The sequence below is a fragment of the Haliotis rufescens genome, unplaced genomic scaffold, assembly GCF_023055435.1.
Source record: "Haliotis rufescens isolate VD_foot unplaced genomic scaffold, xgHalRufe1.0.p SCAF_24, whole genome shotgun sequence".
NCBI classification, from domain to species: Eukaryota; Metazoa; Mollusca; class Gastropoda; order Lepetellida; family Haliotidae; genus Haliotis; species Haliotis rufescens.
This window is the reverse complement of record NW_025963935.1, coordinates 697,851-720,552: the sequence shown is the minus strand read 5'-3', so window position 1 is coordinate 720,552 and position 22,702 is coordinate 697,851. Positions and strand designations below refer to the sequence as shown.

At 48.5% G+C, this 22,702-nt stretch overlaps 1 protein-coding gene across 5 annotated transcripts in view; it reads right to left on the bottom strand.

Annotated features, from left to right (window-relative positions):
• Positions 1-22,702, bottom strand: part of LOC124122918 (E3 ubiquitin-protein ligase TTC3-like) — an 87,947-nt gene that overhangs the window by 39,735 nt on the left and 25,510 nt on the right. For all 5 annotated transcript variants that reach the window (XM_048401911.1, XM_048401912.1, XM_048401915.1 and 2 more), the window contains 4 exons: positions 15,358-15,519; positions 6,422-6,502; positions 4,537-4,643; positions 2,700-2,826 (listed from right to left, as the gene is read on the bottom strand). In XM_048401911.1, the coding sequence (XP_048257868.1) occupies positions 2,700-2,826; positions 4,537-4,643; positions 6,422-6,502; positions 15,358-15,519 (477 nt within the window). The remainder of the gene's footprint in view (positions 1-2,699; positions 2,827-4,536; positions 4,644-6,421; positions 6,503-15,357; positions 15,520-22,702) is intronic.

The window sequence follows — 22,702 nt, the reverse complement described above, 5'->3', positions numbered from 1 at the left end:
TTAGGGTTTGAAAAATTCATTAAAAAATGGAAAATTAATAAAAACATTTTTTTTTCTTTTGACTGCACCCCTCCATATGACACAGATTATATGTACTAAGTTTGAGATGAATCCACTGAACAGTTTAAGAGAAATCGTGCGGACAAAGTTTTCGGACGGACGGAATCTTGATATAAAAATTATTAAATGTTATGAATGGCATTTTTGTGGTCCCAGGATACTGTAGTTTTAAAATATACTCACCACCAAAAGAATTGCCAACCATAGAAACATATAGAGAAGTGTGTAGGTTAGGAAGAGATGTTTCCAATGTGTACCACTTAATGCCAAAACTAACACAATGTGTATGCCAAAACTCACACAACGTGTACCACTTAATGACAAAACTAACACAATGTGTACCACTTAAAGGGCAAGTTCACACGGAAATTAACCTATTTTTCTTGTACTTTTTCCACATTAAAAGTGTTAACCTAGAAGTGTCATAGACAAAAATATAAAAATATCACAATTAATTAACATATTTTTCGCATTTAAACGATTTATATTTTTCACATTTACCAAGTGTTCTATTTCCACAACAAAAACACCATGGCTTATGCCCCTTGCAATATGACGTCATTGGTGCCAATTGATAAACATTATGACGTCATCATGCTTTGTTAGAGCCGCTTCACGTGGTGTAGGTCTAGGTGTGTGATTCTAGCGTCTCAGATGCCAGCCAGCATAGTGTTATGCTGAGTCACCACTGCGCCGGAGTGTGTCGTAGGCCATGTTGTTTTACCGCAAACTGGTACTTGATATCTTTTGCGTTGAGAATAGACAGGGACCCAGTTGAATTGGCACCAATTATGTCATAATCTAAGGGGGATAACTCAGGCCTGTTTAGCTCGAAAAACGAAGGCCTCATAACGGCATATCATTTTCACACTATTGTGAGCTTCCTACTTTCACTGTGAAAAAAATGAGTGTATATTTTCAAACACAGATACTAATTAATTCTAAAATTGCGTTTTGTTTAGAAAAAGAAAGAAAGTGATTTTTGCGTGTACACTTCCCCTTTAATGCCAAAACTCACACAATGTGTACCACTTAATGCCAAAACTAACACAACGTGTACCACTTAATGCCAAAACTCACACAATGTGGACCACTTAATGACAAAACTCACACAATGTGTACCACTTAATGCCAAAACTAACACAATGTGTACCACTTAATGACAAAACTAACACAACGTGTACCACTTAATGACAAAACTCACACAATGTGTACCACTTAATGCCAAAACTAACACAATGTGTACCACTTAATGCCAAAACTAACACAATGTGTACCACTTAATGACAAAACTAACACAACGTGTACCACTTAATGACAAAACTCACACAATGTGTACCACTTAATGACAAAACTAACACAATGTGTACCACTTTATGACAAAACTAACACAATGTGTACCACTTAATGCCAAAACTCACACAATGTGTACCACTTAATGCCAAAACTCACACAATGTGTACCACTTAATGACAAAACTAACACAATGTGTACCACTTAATGCCAAAACTAACACAATGTGTACCACTTAATGACAAAACTAACACAATGTGTACCACTTAATGCCAAAACTAACACAACGTGTACCACTTAATGCCAAAACTAACACAATGTGTACCACTTAATGCCAAAACTCACACAACGTGTACCACTTAATGCCAAAACTAACACAACGTGTACCACTTAATGCCAAAACTCACACAATGTGTACCACTTAATGCCAAAACTAACACAATGTGTACCACTTAATGACAAAACTAACACAATGTGTACCACTTAATGACAAAACTAACACAATGTGTACCACTTAATGACAAAACTAACACAATGTGTACCACTTAATGACAAAACTAACAATCAGTCAAGTGTTACCACAGTGTCCTTATTCTTATCACAATATGCTGCATGTGATTTCCAAACTTTACAGGCTAATCCTGGACGAGACAAATGCTGCATCTTGAGTCATGGATCTATGACGTCACATGTGTCGATTCACACAACATACGTTGCGTCCAAAGTGTCTGGCAACTTCATTCTGTGATTGGCCAGCTTATTTTCGTTGTCTTGTCGTTTTCCTTCGTTGTACCCGATTAATGAAGTATGTGGTCGTGATGTTCATTGGGGTTGTAGGCAGCATGCTATGCATGCACAGTTTGTGATGTCTGATAGAGTTTGCGCTCCGTGTTCAGTGACATGTCATACTTACAGCTGAAATCACAACAGTTCCCTTAAATATTGTATATTTTAGTAGTGGATGGAAAATGATGAGGTGAGGTGAAATTGGGTTTAACGTCGCGTCCAAGATTATTGCACTTATATAGCGACGTGCATGTACGTGTGTGTGTTTGTGTGGCTGCTTGTACTAGTCCGGACTGATGCCGATTTATAGTGCCAGCTCACAGAGATACCATGCCGCAGTTTAACATGAATACCCCACTCAGACAGTATACTGACTCCGAGCCGACCAGTCCTTGTTTTAGCCCCTTAATGCCGAGCGCCAGACAGGGTAACAACAAGTACAATCTTTTAACGCCTTTTTGTATGACGCGGCCCGGGATCGAACCCTGGACCTTCCGCTCTCCGGGCGAACGCTCTACCACAAGACCACGGAGGCGGTCTGGAAAATGATGAAGACTTACCTCTAGCTTATCTTTCTTGGATTCTGGGATGACTTTGTCTGTCCCCGGCCAACAAAAGGCATCACACCGGACTCCGTTCTTCACTGCCGATAATCCACTGTTGAGATTGACGGTTGCCTCTGTATACCTATGACAACAGTTACCATGGTTACCAAGGAGACATGTTCGAATTGAAGAAAGAGCCTAAACAAAACACCTCACAATTTACTCAAGATTAGTTTCCCCTAAAGATACATATCAAGGCTCCAGCCTCACGTATTGTTGTTGAGTTAGTTTTGGTTTGGTTTGCCGCACTCAGCAATATTCCAGCTATATGACGGCGGTCTGTAAATAATCCAGTCTGGACCAGACAATCCAGTGATTTATATCATGAGCATCGATCCGTGCAATTGGGATCGATGACATGCTTCAACCAAGTCAGCGAGCCTGACCACCCGATCCCGTTAGTCGCCTTTTAGGACAAGCATAGTCGCCTTTTACGGCAAGCATGGGTTGCTGAAGACCTATTCTACCCTGGAATCTTCACGGGTCTGTTGAGTTAGTGAGGGTGTTGCGCTTAACACCACCTTGAACCGTATTTCAGTTATATCACATCGTGTCAGCTGGATGTGGGAGCAAGGTCTAAGTAACGCAGGTCTTAGACATTTATCACAAGCTGACAAACCAAGGAACATAAAATTGTGAACTGGGATTCAAAACCAGAATCATAGGTTCCTGACACGCTAAGGGAGGCAACTGTGCACAGCAAACAGTAGCACCAAGGACAGCTAGGCCACCACAAGGATATAAATAAGGGTGACATGCAAAGTTTCGTTTGTTTGTTTGTTTCTTGTTTCACGCCGCACTCAGCAATATTCAAGCAATATCACGGCGGGGGACACCAGAAATGGGCTTCACACATTGTACCCATGTCTTGAATCGAACCCAGGTCTTCGGCGTGACGAGCGAATGCTTTAACCACTAGGCTACCCGACCGCCCCATTAACATAACTGATGTAGTTTTGGAGTAATCAGTGGGGTTTAAAAAAAGCATAATTTGTAGACTAGACATAAGTGAAACATGTGATCAAAGCTCAACAAGTTCATCAAATTTATGTGACACAAATCAATTGAATAACAAAGTGGCGCTTTGAGTTCTGCGTTTTACATAACAACCAATCAGAGACCTTGTGTCATAGAGTACTAAATATGTTTACACTTTGTTTGTTTGTATACTGTTTAACGCCACGCTCAACAATATTTCAGGTATATGACGGCAGTCTGTAAACAATTGAGTCTGGACCAGACAATCCAGTGATTGTTATCATGAGCATCGATCCACCAATGACCACCTGATCCTGTTAGTCGCCTCTTACAACAAGCATGGGCTTCTGAGGACGAATTATGTGAATTGACAGCACTGCTCTCATTGGTCGGCTAAGGCGACTAACGGCATCGGGTGGTCAGGCTCGCTGACATGGTTGATACATGTCATCGATCCCAATTGCACGGATCGATGCTCATGATGTCAATCACTGGATTGTCTGGTCCAGACTCGATTATTTACAGACTGCTGTCATATAGCTGGAATATTGCTGAGTGCGGCGTTAAACAACAAACAAAAAAACAAAAAATCCATTGGTCGGCTAAGTCTTGCTGTAGAATGCATCATGTCACTGGTGTATTAACAATTTAGTCTCCGTGATATTTTATGCGTGGAAATAATTTGTGAAAAATATGCCAAAAATAGTAAATAGGGGGAGAACAAGCGCACAAGCATAATTTTTAGCTCAGAATCGTAACTATTTTGCCAAATCCCAATGGTTGGCCTCTCCGTTTATGTGTAAAACTAACTTACCTGTTTAATGTGACATAAGCCTTGCCAAGCCCATAGTAACTGGCGGGGAATTTCACGGTTGAGGTGCTACTGATTTCTTCAAACCTATGAATGGCCTCCATGATGTGCTGTTAAATAAATAAAAGTCGGAGGTCAGTGTTTGATGTTTGACAGACTGAATCAAACAGCACCTCTGTTCACCAAGCAGTAAATGGGTACCCGGTAGGATGAGATGCAGAACATTGTCAATAAGGCAGCTTGGGATGTATACTCCCCAGTGAGCTGAGAGTGCGAAATAACAGTACGCAGATCCAATAACTAGGGAAATAAGCATTGTTTACCAGTCTCGTTAAAATCGTTTCTCACCGATCGCTACCAAGACACAAACATCTCAAGACATCCCATTACAGGTCATGTCAGAACGACTTTTCATCTGATCAATCAGACCACAAGATCACGAAAGTACCATTTTCTAACGTCTTTTGGTATAACGCGGCCGGGGATCAATCTCCGGGCCTTCCGTTCTCCGGGCAGACACTCTACCACTAGACCACAGAGGCGGCGGTCATCATGAAAGTGAAAGCTTTAATGTGTTTTTGATCATGCAACCTCAAAAAGGTTAAGACTGGGCATTCAAAACAAATGGTCGTCTATTTCTCGCTTCAATGGGATAAACATTTGAATGGAAGAGTGAGTGAGTGAGTGAGTATGGTTTTACGCCCCCTTTTGGCAATATTCTAGCAATATCACGGCGGGGGACACCAGAAATGGGCTTCACACATTGTACCCATTTCTGGAATCGAACCCCGGTCTTCGGCGTGACGAGCGAACGCTTTAACCACTAGGCTACCCGACCGCCCTTGAATGGAAGAGACTTTCCACACGGCCACTGGAAAATACGGCTATACAATCTCGGCCGTCCATCAGACATCAGGGTTTTCTTTTGTTCAGTTTTCAAGCTATGCCAAAATATTTATCAAAGAGTCGTCTGGAATGGAAGAGCCATAAACCTCAAGAAAGCTGCTTTGTGATTGGCTTATGGTGATTTCCTGTTACTCCTATCCTGTGGTTGGTCAAAGTTCACGAAAGGTCGCTCTGACGTGACCTCCGATCTCTTCCTCCGATCCTTGTGTAGCAGTTACGAACACCAAGATCTGGTTTGCTGTGTTGTGAGGTGAGGTGAGGTGAAATTGGGTTTAACGTCGCGTCCAAGATTATTGCACTTATATAGCGACGTGCATGTACGTGTGTGTGTTTGTGTGGCTGCTTGTACTAGTCCGGACTGATGCCGATTTATAGTGCTAGCTCACTGAGATACCATGCCGCAGTTTAACATGAATACCCCACTCAGACACAGTATACTGACTCCGAGCCGACCAGTCCTTGTTTTAGCCCCTTAATGCCGAGCGCCAGACAGGGTAACAACAAGTACCATCTTTTAACGTCTTTTGGTATGACGCGGCCGGGGATCGAACCCCGGACGTTTCAAGGTTAACACATAGCACAAGTCAACTGTTTCAGACGAGTCAAGGTTTCCCTGTGGAATACCAGCTTACCATCACGTAGATGGCCACAAATAGTTACTCTGACAATTGAATGTAGAAGTGTATATTCATATTCCTTAATAATAATGATGATGAAAGTGAGGGAGTGAGTGAGTTTGATTATACGCCGCTTTTAGCAATATTCCAGCAGTATCACGGCGGGGGACACCAGAAATGGGCTTCAAACATTGTACCCATGTCAGGAATCGAACCCGGGTCTTTGGCGTGACGAGCGAACGCTTTAACCACTAGGCTACCCGACCGCCCCCGATGATGATGATGATGATGATGGTGATGGTGTTGGTGGTGGTGATGATGATGATAGTTATCATTATTATTATTATTATTATTATAGTTCTCACCGCATAATTGCCAGTTGCAACACCACTGATGGCAAAGGCGTACTTCAGAACAACCACTTTACACTCTGGTACGTCTTTTTGCTGAAAGAAAAGACAGGGAAATAAATATCAACATTACTTTGTTTTAGTTATTTCTCACTCAGAAACAATTTTCCTCATGCTGACTTGACATTCAAGCCTATTGTCTTCAATCAAATGCAGCGAATGAGTGAGTATTATAATGGTTGTTTAACGCCAAACTCATCAGTATCCTAGCCAAATGATGGCAGTCAGATAATCAAAACATAATAATCAAGCGTGTAAATAATCAAGTCTGGACCAGAAGATCCAGTTGTTGATGTCATGGGAAACAACCCATGCTGTCAGGTTCCTAGAGGCCTACACTAGCACAGGTTGCTAGAGGCCTACACTAGCACAGGTTGCAAGAGGCCTTCACTAACCCAGGTTGCTAGAGGCCTTCACTAACCCAGGTTGCTAGAGGCCTTCACTAACCCAGGTTGCTAGAGGCCTACACTAGCACAGGTTGCTAGAGGCCTACACTAACCCAGGTTGCTAGGGGCCTACACTAGCACAGGTTGCTAGAGGCCTACACTAGCCCAGGTTGCTAGAGGCCTACACTAGCACAGGTTGCTAGAGGCCTACACTAACCCAGGTTGCTAGAGGCCTACACTAGCCCAGGTTGCTAGGAGCCTACACTAGCACAGGTTGCTAGAGGCCTACACTAGCACAGGTTGCTAGAGGCCTACACTAGCACAGGTTGCTAGAGGCCTACACTAGCACAGGTTGCTAGAGGCCTACACTAACCCAGGTTGCTAGAGGCCTACACTAGCACAGGTTGCTAGAGGCCTACTATAGCACAGGCTGCTAGAGGCCTACACTAGCACAGGTTGCTAGAGGCCTACACTAACCCAGGTTGCTAGAGGCCTACACTAGCACAGGTTGCTAGAGGCCTACTATAGCACAGGTTGCTAGAGGCCTACACTAACCCAGGTTGCTAGAGGCTTACACTAGCACAGGTTGCTAGAGGCCTACACTAACCCAGGTTGCTAGAGGCCTACACTAGCACAGGTTGCTAGAGGCCTACACTAGCACAGGTTGCTAGAGGCCTTCACTAGCACAGGCTGCTAGAGGCCTACACTTACCCAGGTTGCTAGAGGCCTACACTAGCACAGGTTGCTAGAGGCCTGCACTAGCACAGGTTGCTAGAGGCCTACACTAGCACAGGTTGCTAGAGGCCTACACTAGCACAGGCTGCTAGAGGCCTACGCTAACCCAGGTTGCTAGAGGCCTTCACTAGCACAGGTTGCTAGAGGCCTACACTAGCACAGGTTGCTAGAGGCCTTCACTAGCACAGGTTGCTAGAGGCCTACACTAGCACAGGTTGCTAGAGGCCTACACTAGCCCAGGTTGCTAGAGGCCTACACTAGCACAGGTTGCTAGAGGCCTACACTAGCACAGGCTGCTAGGAGCCTACACTAGGCCAGGTTGCTAGGAGCCTACACTAGCCCAGGTGGCTAGGAGCCTACACTAACCCAGGTTGCTAGAGGCCTACACTAGCACAGGTTGCTAGAGGCCTACACTAGCACAGGTTGCTAGAGGCCTACACTAGCAGAGGCTGCTAGAGGCCTACGCTAACCCAGGTTGCTAGAGGCCTTCACTAGCACAGGTTGCTAAAGGCCTACACTAGCACAGTTTGCTAGAGGCCTACACTAGCACAGGTTGCTAGAGGCCACTAGCACAGGTTGCTAGAGGCCTACACTAGCACAGGTTGCTAGAGGCCTACTCTAGCCCAGGTTGCTAGGAGCCTACACTAGCCCAGGTTGCTAGGAGCCTACACTAGCCCAGGTTGCTAGGAGCCTACACTAACCCAGGTTGCTAGGCGCCTACACTAGCCCAGGTTGCTAGGAGCCTACACTAACCCAGGTTGCTGGGAGCCTACACTAACCCAGGTTGCTAGGAGCCTACACTAGCCCAGGTTGCTAGGAGCCTTCACTAGCTCAGGTTGCTGGGAGCCTACACTAACCCAGGTTGCTGGGAGCCTGCACTAACCCAGGTTGCTAGGAGCCTACACCAACCAAGGTTGCTAGGAGCCTACACTAACCCAGGTTGCTAGAGGCCTACACTAGCCCAGGTTGCTAGGAGCCTACACTAACCCAGGTTGCTGGGAGCCTACACTAACCCAGGTTGCTAGGAGCCTACACTAGCCCAGGTTGCTAGGAGCCTACACTAGCTCAGGTTGCTGGGAGCCTACACTAACCCAGGTTGCTGGGAGCCTACACTAACCCAGGTTGCTAGGAGCCTACACCAACCAAGGTTGCTAGGAGCCTACACTAACCCAGGTTGCTGGGAGCCTACACTAACCCAGGTTGCTAGGAGCCTACACTAGCCCAGGTTGCTAGGAGCCTACACTAGCTCAGGTTGCTGGGAGCCTACACTAACCCAGGTTGCTGGGAGCCTACACTAACCCAGGTTGCTGGGAGCCTACAGTAGCCCAGGTTGCTAGGAGCCTACACTAGCCCAGGTTGCTAGGATCCTACACTAACCCAGGTTGCTAGGAGCCTACACTAACCCAGGTTGCTAGGAGCCTACACCAACCAAGGTTGCTAGGAGCCTACACTAACCCAGGTTGCTAGAGGCCTACACTAGCCCAGGTTGCTAGGAGCCTACACTAACCCAGGTTGCTAGAGGCCTACACTAGCCCAGGTTGCTAGGCGCCTACACTAGCCCAGGTTGCTAGGACCCTACACTAACCCAGGTTGCTGGGAGCCTACACTAACACAGGTTGCTGGGAGCCTACACTAGCCCAGGTTGCTAGAGGCCTACACTAACCCAGGTTGCTAGGGGCCTACACTAGCACAGGTTGCTAGAGGCCTACACTAGCCCAGGTTGCTAGAGGCCTACACTAGCACAGGTTGCTAGAGGCCTACACTAACCCAGGTTGCTAGAGGCCTACACTAGCCCAGGTTGCTAGGAGCCTACACTAGCCCAGGTTGCTAGAGGCCTACACTAGCACAGGTTGCTAGAGGCCTACACTAGCACAGGTTGCCAGAGGCCTACACTAGCACAGGTTGCTAGAGGCCTGCACTAACCCAGGTTGCTAGAGGCCTACACTAGCACAGGTTGCTAGAGGCCTACTATAGCACAGGCTGCTAGAGGCCTACACTAACCCAGGTTGCTAGAGGCCTACACTAGCACAGGTTGCTAGAGGCCTACACTAACCCAGGTTGCTAGAGGCCTACACTAGCACAGGTTGCTAGAGGCCTACTATAGCACAGGTTGCTAGAGGCCTACACTAACCCAGGTTGCTAGAGGCTTACACTAGCACAGGTTGCTAGAGGCCTACACTAACCCAGGTTGCTAGAGGCCTACACTAGCACAGGTTGCTAGAGGCCTACACTAGCACAGGTTGCTAGAGGCCTACACTAGCACAGGCTGCTAGAGGCCTACACTAGCACAGGTTGCTAGAGGCCTACACTAGCACAGGTTGCTAGAGGCCTGCACTAGCACAGGTTGCTAGAGGCCTACACTAGCACAGGCTGCTAGAGGCCTACACTTACCCAGGTTGCTAGAGGCCTACACTAGCACAGGTTGCTAGGAGCCTACACTAGCTCAGATTGCTGGGAGCCTACACTAACCCAGGTTGCTGGGAGCCTACACTAACCCAGGTTGCTGGGAGCCTACACTAGCCCAGGTTGCTAGGAGCCTACACTAGCCCAGGTTGCTAGGATCCTACACCAACCCAGGTTGCTAGGAGCCTACACTAGCTCAGGTTGCTGGGAGCCTACACTAACCCAGGTTGCTGGGAGCCTACACTAACCCAGGTTGCTAGGAGCCTACACCAACCAAGGTTGCTAGGAGCCTACACTAACCCAGGTTGCTAGAGGCCTACACTAGCCCAGGTTGCTAGGAGCCTACACTAACCCAGGTTGCTGGGAGCCTACACTAACCCAGGTTGCTGGGAGCCTACACTAGCCCAGGTTGCTAGGAGCCTACACTAGCTCAGGTTCCTGGGAGCCTACACTAACCCAGGTTGCTGGGAGCCTACACTAACCCAGGTTGCTGGGAGCCTACACTAGCCCAGGTTGCTAGGAGCCTACACTAGCCCAGGTTGCTAGGATCCTACACTAACCCAGGTTGCTAGGAGCCTACACTAACCCAGGTTGCTAGGATCCTACACTAACCCAGGTTGCTAGGAGCCTACACTAACCCAGGTTGCTGGGAGCCTACACTAACCCAGGTTGCTGGGAGCCTACACTAGCCCAGGTTGCTAGGAGCCTACACTAGCTCAGGTTCCTGGGAGCCTACACTAACCCAGGTTGCTGGGAGCCTACACTAACCCAGGTTGCTGGGAGCCTACACTAGCCCAGGTTGCTAGGAGCCTACACTAGCCCAGGTTGCTAGGATCCTACACTAACCCAGGTTGCTAGGAGCCTACACTAACCCAGGTTGCTAGGATCCTACACTAACCCAGGTTGCTAGGAGCCTACACTAGCTCAGGTTGCTGGGAGCCTACACTAACCCAGGTTGCTGGGAGCCTACACTAACCCAGGTTGCTAGGAGCCTACACCAACCAAGGTTGCTAGGAGCCTACACTAACCCAGGTTGCTAGAGGCCTACACTAGCCCAGGTTGCTAGGAGCCTACACTAACCCAGGTTGCTAGAGGCCTACACTAGCCAAGGTTGCTAGGCGCCTACACTAGCCCAGGTTGCTAGGACCCTACACTAACCCAGGTTGCTGGGAGCCTACACTAACCCAGGTTGCTGGGAGCCTACACTAGCCCAGGTTGCTAGAGGCCTACACTAGCACAGGTTGCTAGAGGCCTACACTAGCACAGGTTGCTAGAGGCCTACACTAGCCCAGGTTGCTAGAGGCCTACACTAGCACAGGTTGCTAGAGGCCTACACTAACCCAGGTTGCTAGAGGCCTACACTAGCCCAGGTTGCTAGGAGCCTACACTAGCCCAGGTTGCTAGAGGCCTACACTAGCACAGGTTGCTAGAGGCCTACACTAGCACAGGTTGCCAGAGGCCTACACTAGCACAGGTTGCTAGAGGCCTGCACTAACCCAGGTTGCTAGAGGCCTACACTAGCACAGGTTGCTAGAGGCCTACTATAGCACAGGCTGCTAGAGGCCTACACTAACCCAGGTTGCTAGAGGCCTACACTAGCACAGGTTGCTAGAGGCCTACACTAACCCAGGTTGCTAGAGGCCTACACTAGCACAGGTTGCTAGAGGCCTACTATAGCACAGGTTGCTAGAGGCCTACACTAACCCAGGTTGCTAGAGGCTTACACTAGCACAGGTTGCTAGAGGCCTACACTAACCCAGGTTGCTAGAGGCCTACACTAGCACAGGTTGCTAGAGGCCTACACTAGCACAGGTTGCAAGAGGCCTACACTAGCACAGGCTGCTAGAGGCCTACACTTACCCAGGTTGCTAGAGGCCTACACTAGCACAGGTTGCTAGAGGCCTGCACTAGCACAGGTTGCTAGAGGCCTACACTAGCACAGGCTGCTAGAGGCTTACACTTACCCAGGTTGCTAGAGGCCTACACTAGCACAGGTTGCTAGAGGCCTGCACTAGCACAGGTTGCTAGAGGCCTACACTAGCACAGGTTGCTAGAGGCCTACACTAGCACAGGCTGCTAGAGGCCTACGCTAACCCAGGTTGCTAGAGGCCTTCACTAGCACAGGTTGCTAGAGGCCTACACTAGCACAGGTTGCTAGAGGCCACTAGCACAGGTTGCTAGAGGCCACTAGCACAGGTTGCTAGAGGCCTACACTAGCACAGGTTGGTAGAGGCCTACTCTAGCACAGGTTGCTAGAGGCCTACACTAACCCAGGTTGCTAGAGGCCTACACTAGCACAGGTTGGTAGAGGCCTACACTAACCCAAGTTGCTAGAGGCCTACACTAGCCCAGGTTGCTAGAGGCCTACACTAGCACAGGTTGCTAGAGGCCTACACTAGCCCAGGTTGCTAGGAGCCTACACTAGGCCAGGTTGCTAGGAGCCTACACTAGCCCAGGTGGCTAGGAGCCTACACTAACCCAGGTTGCTAGAGGCCTACACTAGCACAGGTTGCTAGAGGCCTGCACTAGCACAGGTTGCTAGAGGCCTACACTAGCACAGGTTGCTAGAGGCCTACACTAGCACAGGCTGCTAGAGGCCTACGCTAACCCAGGTTGCTAGAGGCCTTCACTAGCACAGGTTGCTAAAGGCCTACACTAGCACAGGTTGCTAGAGGCCTACACTAGCACAGGTTGCTAGAGGCCACTAGCACAGGTTGCTAGAGGCCTACACTAGCACAGGTTGCTAGAGGCCTACTCTAGCCCAGGTTGCTAGGAGCCTACACTAGCCCAGGTTGCTAGGAGCCTACACTAGCCCAGGTTGCTAGGAGCCTACACTAACCCAGGTTGCTAGGCGCCTACACTAGCCCAGGTTGCTAGGAGCCTACACTAACCCAGGTTGCTAGAGGCCTACACTAGCACAGGTTGCTAGAGGCCTACACTAGCACAGGCTGCTAGAGGCCTACGCTAACCCAGGTTGCTAGAGGCCTTCACTAGCACAGGTTGCTAGAGGCCTACACTAGCACAGGTTGCTAGAGGCCACTAGCACAGGTTCCTAGAGGCCACTAGCACAGGTTGCTAGAGGCCTACACTAGCACAGGTTGCTAGAGGCCTACTCTAGCACAGGTTGCTAGAGGCCTACACTAACCCAGGTTGCTAGAGGCCTACACTAGCACAGGTTGGTAGAGGCCTACACTAACCCAAGTTGCTAGAGGCCTACACTAGCCCAGGTTGCTAGAGGCCTACACTAGCACAGGTTGCTAGAGGCCTACACTAGCCCAGGTTGCTAGGAGCCTACACTAGGCCAGGTTGCTAGGAGCCTACACTAGCCCAGGTTGCTAGGAGCCTACACTAACCCAGGTTGCTAGAGGCCTACACTAGCACAGGTTGCTAGAGGCCTGCACTAGCACAGGTTGCTAGAGGCCTACACTAGCACAGGTTGCTAGAGGCCTACACTAGCACAGGCTGCTAGAGGCCTTCACTAGCACAGGTTGCTAGAGGCCTACACTAGCACAGGTTGCTAGAGGCCTACACTAGCACAGGTTGCTAGAGGCCACTAGCACAGGTTGCTAGAGGCCTACACTAGCACAGGTTGCTAGAGGCCTACTCTAGCCCAGGTTGCTAGGAGCCTACACTAGCCCAGGTTGCTAGGAGCCTACACTAGCCCAGGTTGCTAGGAGCCTACACTAACCCAGGTTGCTAGGCGCCTACACTAGCCCAGGTTGCTAGGAGCCTACACTAACCCAGGTTGCTGGGAGCCTACACTAACCCAGGTTGCTAGGAGCCTACACTAGCCCAGGTTGCTAGGAGCCTACACTAGCTCAGGTTGCTGGGAGCCTACACTAACCCAGGTTGCTGGGAGCCTGCACTAACCCAGGTTGCTAGGAGCCTACACTAGCCCAGGTTGCTAGGAGCCTACACTAACCCAGGTTGCTAGGAGCCTACACTAACCCAGGTTGCTAGGCGCCTACACTAGCCCAGGTTGCTAGGACCCTACACTAACCCAGGTTGCTGGGAGCCTACACTAACCCAGGTTGCTGGGAGCCTACACTAGCCCAGGTTGCTAGGAGCCTACACTAGCCCAGGTTGCTAGGATCCTACACTAACCCAGGTTGCTAGGAGCCTACACTAACCCAGGTTGCTAGGAGCCTACACTAACCCAGAGTCCCCATGAGAGAGAGTCTGTTGTCATGGATACTGGGTTATCACGGTTATATGCAACCCCTGTTAACATTACTGTTTGAAAATTTAATCAAAACTAAACATGAGTTGATACGTGGGGCGGTATGTCATGTATCTGACTGGTAACGTTCACTGATGCATCTGTGAAGAGTGACAACCTTAATTAATTTCCCATCATGATACCCTGAATTTCCCATCAGGACACCCTGAATTTCCCATCAGGACACCCTTAATTTCCCATCAGGACACCCTTAATTTCACATCAGGACAACTCTAATAACATTCACACAATGACCAAGCTCACACACTCTCATTACAGTCAAGTCCTGTTAATCCGACATTGTTGGTTGCATATGATTATGCATTAACAAGTATGTCGGATAAACGAAATTAGGTAGTATAAACGCTCGTGATCAAAAATTGGACAACTACACGATAGATAACGATACCAACACCTAAAATGAAAATGAAAAATGAAATATTCATTGTTGTGTTACATTGTCAGCAGAATATGTTTTCTAATCATGCAACCACTAAAGTTTAACACTAAACTACTGTTACGGACTGTATGACTGATTCAAAATTGACTGATTTTGAAAGCAAAGTCTGAAATGGAAGTCGCTAATTTGAAACTAGTGCTGCAATGCTTAAGAAAGCTGTTTTCTTAGTGGCGAATGTCGACATCCTGTTAGTAATTTCGTTGGTCGGTCAAAGTTCGCGAAAGGTTGTTCTGACGTGATCTGTAATGGGATGTCCTCAGGAGTAGCCAGAACTTGTATCCGATTTGAGATTGAGGTAATCTAGGCATGTAATTTAATGTAATGTGCATTTAAAGCAGTAATTGTTTATTGTTAAGCAAGTTTATCTCTGCAGCCGTTGAAATATGCAGCTACTCGCCGACATGTCACGCATGAAAACACGGGGCTGTGTACTCGCGGGCAGATGACCACGGAGTACGCTGATTTCTGTGTTGGATTAACGAGACTGATTAATGAGTGATTTCAGCAATTCATTGCAAATTAGGCATGTCGGAGTCGGAGTGCAAGACTATCGTATTAACGGGTCTAAATAGCACTGATTAAATCGGTTCCCATCACTTGTGTCGGATAAAGCCGATTGTCGGAATAACGAGTGTTGGATCAACGAGACTTGACTGTATCAAGAAAGGTCATGTCTGGGCCTCCTTACCAGGAAGTTAGAAGAGGAGTAGGTATCGAGAGCCTTCTCGAAGGCCATTCTAGCAACCTCAGCGAGGCCTTTCTCCAGCGCGTCGGAGCCTTCCCTCAGTGTGTGCTTGAAGGGGGTGAGGAGCTTCTTCCTGCTGTCTTGCTTCCGTCTCAACTTGGTGCTCTGTGAACACACCACACACTGATGTACAACATCAAGATCCTGGCCAACAACAGGGTATGAAACTCCCAAACATTTCAGCCAGACCACAGGACTGGCTAGCTGAAATACTTGCCAGCCCTGACCAAAACCTGCCTGCCCACTATAATCATGTGTTTCTCAGGATAATTTATTTAAAAATATGAAAACTGATTGCTCGTAGCATAAGCGCATCGCTAAATGTTAGGTTGTCTAAAAGCTAACAGAGTTTCCTTTTGGTTACATTTTATCATTCATCTTTACATGTGAATTAATGCTTATCATCGGGAAATATTTAGAATGTTTTCACCTATGAAATATAACCCGACCGTCGGGCAGGGGGATTTGAAAATCTCGGACGGTCGGGCAGGCAGGTATTTCGAACACTGCTGTACATGTCGTAAGAGGTGACTGTGTTTGTCGTAAGAGAGGACTATACTTGTCGCTGCCAACAATCAGACTACAAAATCAGGAAACTCCTAGAAGCCATCTACATCAAAAGGATCCAGCCAGCAATGAACAGAGACCAAGGCTATTACATCCCGCCTGCTTACCATCACCTAATTGCTAAATCCCTATGTCCATCCAATTAATCCACTGGCTTCCATCATCTCTATCAGTCTGCTCGCTGACTCTGTGTCCATTAGTCATCCACTGGCTTCCAATTATCTTAATCAGCTCTCGGTGTCCATCAATCAATTTACTGTATAAACATTGATGTTAATAAGTATATATACCTATGTTGTTTAGCACTATCCGTGTGCGAAATACGCTGCAGTCGGAAAGCGCACGTTAAATCTTCTATATCAGTCAGTCAGCACTATCCATCACTTGCTTGATAAAGGTGTTAGGATCTACACCGAAACGTCGCACTAATTGTAATAAAGAAGTTGTTCATCCTTAGGACTTGTCTTACTTCATCACACCAACTTCTAAAATGCCACTGAAAGAAGTTATATCAACATGCATTTAAGTGTGTGTGGCTGCTTCTACTGGTCTACTGAGATACCATTCTGCAGTTTAAAATGTATACCCCACTCAGTGTTTGAAAAAAAAAAACCTCCAGGCTGCCTTTGGACCCACAGATTTTGAAAGTTTTGGGCCCTGACTAAACTCTTCAGGCCCTCATGAAAACAAAACGCAGCTTATTGTGATAAATATGTCTACAGGTGTAAATTTACTACAGGACAAAAGGACCCATACAACTTTGACGCTACGGGCCCAATACGAGGTCCACCTGCCACAGGCCGGCGCTTATTTCAAACACTACACTCAGACACAATGTGCTGTCTCATGTCTCTGTACCATACAACTTTGACGCTACGGGCCCAATACGAGGTCCACCTGCCACAGGCCGGCGCTTATTTCAAACACTACACTCAGACACAATGTGCTGTCTCATGTCTCTGTACCATACAACTTTGACGCTACGGGCCCAATACGAGGTCCACCTGCCACAGGCCGGCGCTTATTTCAAACACTACACTCAGACACAATGTGCTGTCTCATGTCTCTGTACCATACAACCTTGACACTACGGGCCCAATACGAGGTCCACCTGCCACAGGCCGGCGCTTATTTCAAACACTACACTCAGACACCATGTGCTGTCTCATGTCTCTGTACCATACAACTTTGACGCTACGGGCCCAATACGAGGTCCACCTGCCACAGGCCGGCGCTTATTTCAAACACTACACTCAGACACCATGTGCTGTCTCATGTCTCTGTACCATACAACTTTGACGCTACGGGCCCAATACGAGGTCCACCTGCCACAGGCCGGCGCTTATTTCAAACACTACACTCAGACACCATGTGCTGTCTCATGTCTCTGTACCATACAACTTTGACGCTACGGGCCCAATACGAGGTCCACCTGCCACAGGCCGGCGCTTATTTCAAACACTACACTCAGACACCATGTGCTGTCTCATGTCTCTGTACCATACAACTTTGACGCTACGGGCCCAATACGAGGTCCACCTGCCACAGGCCGGCGCTTATTTCAAACACTACACTCAGACACCATGTGCTGTCTCATGTCTCTGTACCATACAACTTTGACGCTACGGGCCCAATACGAGGTCCACCTGCCACAGGCCGGCGCTTATTTCAAACACTACACTCAGACACCATGTGCTGTCTCATGTCTCTGTACCATACAACTTTGACGCTACGGGCCCAATACGAGGTCCACCTGCCACAGGCCGGCGCTTATTTCAAACACTACACTCAGACACCATGTGCTGTCTCATGTCTCTGTACCATACAACTTTGACGCTACGGGCCCAATACGAGGTCTACCTGCCACAGGCCGGCGCTTATTTCAAACACTACACTCAGACACCATGTGCTGTCTCATGTCTCTGTACCATACAACTTTGACGCTACGGGCCCAATACGAGGTCTACCTGCCACAGGCCGGCGCTTATTTCAAACACTACACTCAGACACCATGTGCTGTCTCATGTCTCTGTACCATACAACTTTGACGCTACGGGCCCAATACGAGGTCTACCTGCCACAGGCCGGCGCTTATTGCAAACACTACACTCAGACACCATGTGCTGTCTCATGTCTCTGTACCATACAACTTTGACGCTACGGGCCCAATACGAGGTCCACCTGCCACAGGCCGGCGCTTATTGCAAACACTACACTCAGACACCATGTGCTGTCTCATGTCTCTGTACCATACAACTTTGACGCTACGGGCCCAATACGAGGTCTACCTGCCACAGGCCGGCGCTTATTGCAAACACTACACTCAGACACCATGTGCTGTCTCATGTCTCTGTACCATACAACTTTGACGCTACGGGCCCAATACGAGGTCCACCTGCCACAGGCCGGCGCTTATTTCAAACACTACACTCAGACACCATGTGCTGTCTCATGTCTCTGTACCATACAACTTTGACGCTACGGGCCCAATACGAGGTCCACCTGCCACAGGCCGGCGCTTATTTCAAACACTACACTCAGACACCATGTGCTGTCTCATGTCTCTGTACCATACAACTTTGACGCTACGGGCCCAATACGAGGTCCACCTGCCACAGGCCGGCGCTTATTTCAAACACTACACTCAGACACCATGTGCTGTCTCATGTCTCTGTACCATACAACTTTGACGCTACGGGCCCAATACGAGGTCCACCTGCCACAGGCCGGCGCTTATTTCAAACACTACACTCAGACACCATGTGCTGTCTCATGTCTCTGTACCATACAACTTTGACGCTACGGGCCCAATACGAGGTCCACCTGCCACAGGCCGGCGCTTATTTCAAACACTACACTCAGACACCATGTGCTGTCTCATGTCTCTGTACCATACAACTTTGACGCTACGGGCCCAATACGAGGTCCACCTGCCACAGGCCGGCGCTTATTTCAAACACTACACTCAGACACCATGTGCTGTCTCATGTCTCTGTACCATACAACTTTGACGCTACGGGCCCAATACGAGGTCCACCTGCCACAGGCCGGCGCTTATTTCAAACACTACACTCAGACACCATGTGCTGTCTCATGTCTCTGTACCATACAACTTTGACGCTACGGGCCCAATACGAGGTCCACCTGCCACAGGCCGGCGCTTATTTCAAACACTACACTCAGACACCATGTGCTGTCTCATGTCTCTGTACCATACAACTTTGACGCTACGGGCCCAATACGAGGTCCACCTGCCACAGGCCGGCGCTTATTTCAAACACTACACTCAGACACCATGTGCTGTCTCATGTCTCTGTACCATACAACTTTGACGCTACGGGCCCAATACGAGGTCCACCTGCCACAGGCCGGCGCTTATTTCAAACACTACACTCAGACACCATGTGCTGTCTCATGTCTCTGTACCATACAACTTTGACGCTACGGGCCCAATACGAGGTCCACCTGCCACAGGCCGGCGCTTATTTCAAACACTACACTCAGACACCATGTGCTGTCTCATGTCTCTGTACCATACAACCTTGACACTACGGGCCCAATACGAGGTCCACCTGCCACAGGCCGGCGCTTATTTCAAACACTACACTCAGACACCATGTGCTGTCTCATGTCTCTGTACCATACAACTTTGACGCTACGGGCCCAATACGAGGTCCACCTGCCACAGGCCGGCGCTTATTTCAAACACTACACTCAGACACCATGTGCTGTCTCATGTCTCTGTACCATACAACTTTGACGCTACGGGCCCAATACGAGGTCCACCTGCCACAGGCCGGCGCTTATTTCAAACACTACACTCAGACACCATGTGCTGTCTCATGTCTCTGTACCATACAACTTTGACGCTACGGGCCCAATACGAGGTCCACCTGCCACAGGCCGGCGCTTATTTCAAACACTACACTCAGACACCATGTGCTGTCTCATGTCTCTGTACCATACAACTTTGACGCTACGGGCCCAATACGAGGTCCACCTGCCACAGGCCGGCGCTTATTTCAAACACTACACTCAGACACCATGTGCTGTCTCATGTCTCTGTACCATACAACTTTGACGCTACGGGCCCAATACGAGGTCCACCTGCCACAGGCCGGCGCTTATTTCAAACACTACACTCAGACACCATGTGCTGTCTCATGTCTCTGTACCATACAACTTTGACGCTACGGGCCCAATACGAGGTCCACCTGCCACAGGCCGGCGCTTATTTCAAACACTACACTCAGACACCATGTGCTGTCTCATGTCTCTGTACCATACAACTTTGACGCTACGGGCCCAATACGAGGTCCACCTGCCACAGGCCGGCGCTTATTTCAAACACTACACTCAGACACCATGTGCTGTCTCATGTCTCTGTACCATACAACTTTGACGCTACGGGCCCAATACGAGGTCCACCTGCCACAGGCCGGCGCTTATTTCAAACACTACACTCAGACACCATGTGCTGTCTCATGTCTCTGTACCATACAACTTTGACGCTACGGGCCCAATACGAGGTCCACCTGCCACAGGCCGGCGCTTATTTCAAACACTACACTCAGACACCATGTGCTGTCTCATGTCTCTGTACCATACAACTTTGACGCTACGGGCCCAATACGAGGTCCACCTGCCACAGGCCGGCGCTTATTTCAAACACTACACTCAGACACCATGTGCTGTCTCATGTCTCTGTACCATACAACTTTGACGCTACGGGCCCAATACGAGGTCCACCTGCCACAGGCCGGCGCTTATTTCAAACACTACACTCAGACACCATGTGCTGTCTCATGTCTCTGTACCATACAACTTTGACGCTACGGGCCCAATACGAGGTCCACCTGCCACAGGCCGGCGCTTATTTCAAACACTACACTCAGACACCATGTGCTGTCTCATGTCTCTGTACCATACAACTTTGACGCTACGGGCCCAATACGAGGTCCACCTGCCACAGGCCGGCGCTTATTTCAAACACTACACTCAGACACCATGTGCTGTCTCATGTCTCTGTACCATACAACTTTGACGCTACGGGCCCAATACGAGGTCCACCTGCCACAGGCCGGCGCTTATTTCAAACACTACACTCAGACACCATGTGCTGTCTCATGTCTCTGTACCATACAACCTTGACACTACGGGCCCAATACGAGGTCCACCTGCCACAGGCCGGCGCTTATTTCAAACACTACACTCAGACACCATGTGCTGTCTCATGTCTCTGTACCATACAACTTTGACGCTACGGGCCCAATACGAGGTCCACCTGCCACAGGCCGGCGCTTATTTCAAACACTACACTCAGACACCATGTGCTGTCTCATGTCTCTGTACCATACAACTTTGACGCTACGGGCCCAATACGAGGTCCACCTGCCACAGGCCGGCGCTTATTTCAAACACTACACTCAGACACCATGTGCTGTCTCATGTCTCTGTACCATACAACTTTGACGCTACGGGCCCAATACGAGGTCCACCTGCCACAGGCCGGCGCTTATTTCAAACACTACACTCAGACACCATGTGCTGTCTCATGTCTCTGTACCATACAACTTTGACGCTACGGGCCCAATACGAGGTCCACCTGCCACAGGCCGGCGCTTATTTCAAACACTACACTCAGACACCATGTGCTGTCTCATGTCTCTGTACCATACAACCTTGACACTACGGGCCCAATACGAGGTCCACCTGCCACAGGCCGGCGCTTATTTCAAACACTACACTCAGACACCATGTGCTGTCTCATGATAACAGTCTCTGTACCAGTCAACAAGTAGGTGAGGTGAAATGGGGTTTAACATCGCGTCCAAGATAATTGCACATATATAGCGACGTGCATGTACGTGAGTGTGTTTGTGTGGCTGCTTGTACTAGTCCGGACTGATGCCGATTTATAGTGCTAGCTCACTGAGATACCATGCCGCAGTTTAACATGAATACCCCACTCAGACACAGTATACTGACTCCGAGCCGACCAGTCCTTGTTTTAGCCCCTTAATGCAGAGCGCGAGGCAGGGTAACAACAAGTACCATCTTTTAACGTCTTTTGGTATGACACGGTCGGGTATCGAAACCCCGGACCTTCCGCTCTCCGGGCGGACGCTCTACCACTAGACCACGGAGGCGGTCCCAGTCAACAAGTAACAATACATCAGATAATACCTTATGTAAACTATTGTGATGAAATAAAGTTTAGATTTACCAATACAGATTTGTTATTGTCAGTCATGTTAATTGCTGAAGATGGAAAGCAACTGTTTTTGTTATATCTCAAATGTCCACAAAGTAATCCCTGAATAAATGTGCCACCACTCACCAGTGATGTGAAATATGTTGATTTCTTTTGGGTATTTGCTCAGAGATACTTCTCCTATATTTATAGGCAATTGATCGATATTAAGTTACCGAATACCGATCTCTATGATCTGTATCGATAGCCAGCCCTACTTGCGGAGTAAAAGAATTTTTCCAGCTGAAAGTTCGTGTACACTCCTTGATGTTTTTGTATGTGGTGTAGACGCTTACTCAGCTCCTAAAACCAGGGATGTGAGCAGGTTTTCCCAAAAAAAGAGGAAAAGTCTAGGGGAGTCTGGGGGCATGCCCCCCCAGAAATTGTTTAAACATTTGATTGCATTTTCAGCAATTTCGTGCAGTTTGGACAACATTCACACCAAGAAATGTAATGTCAATGGCAAAA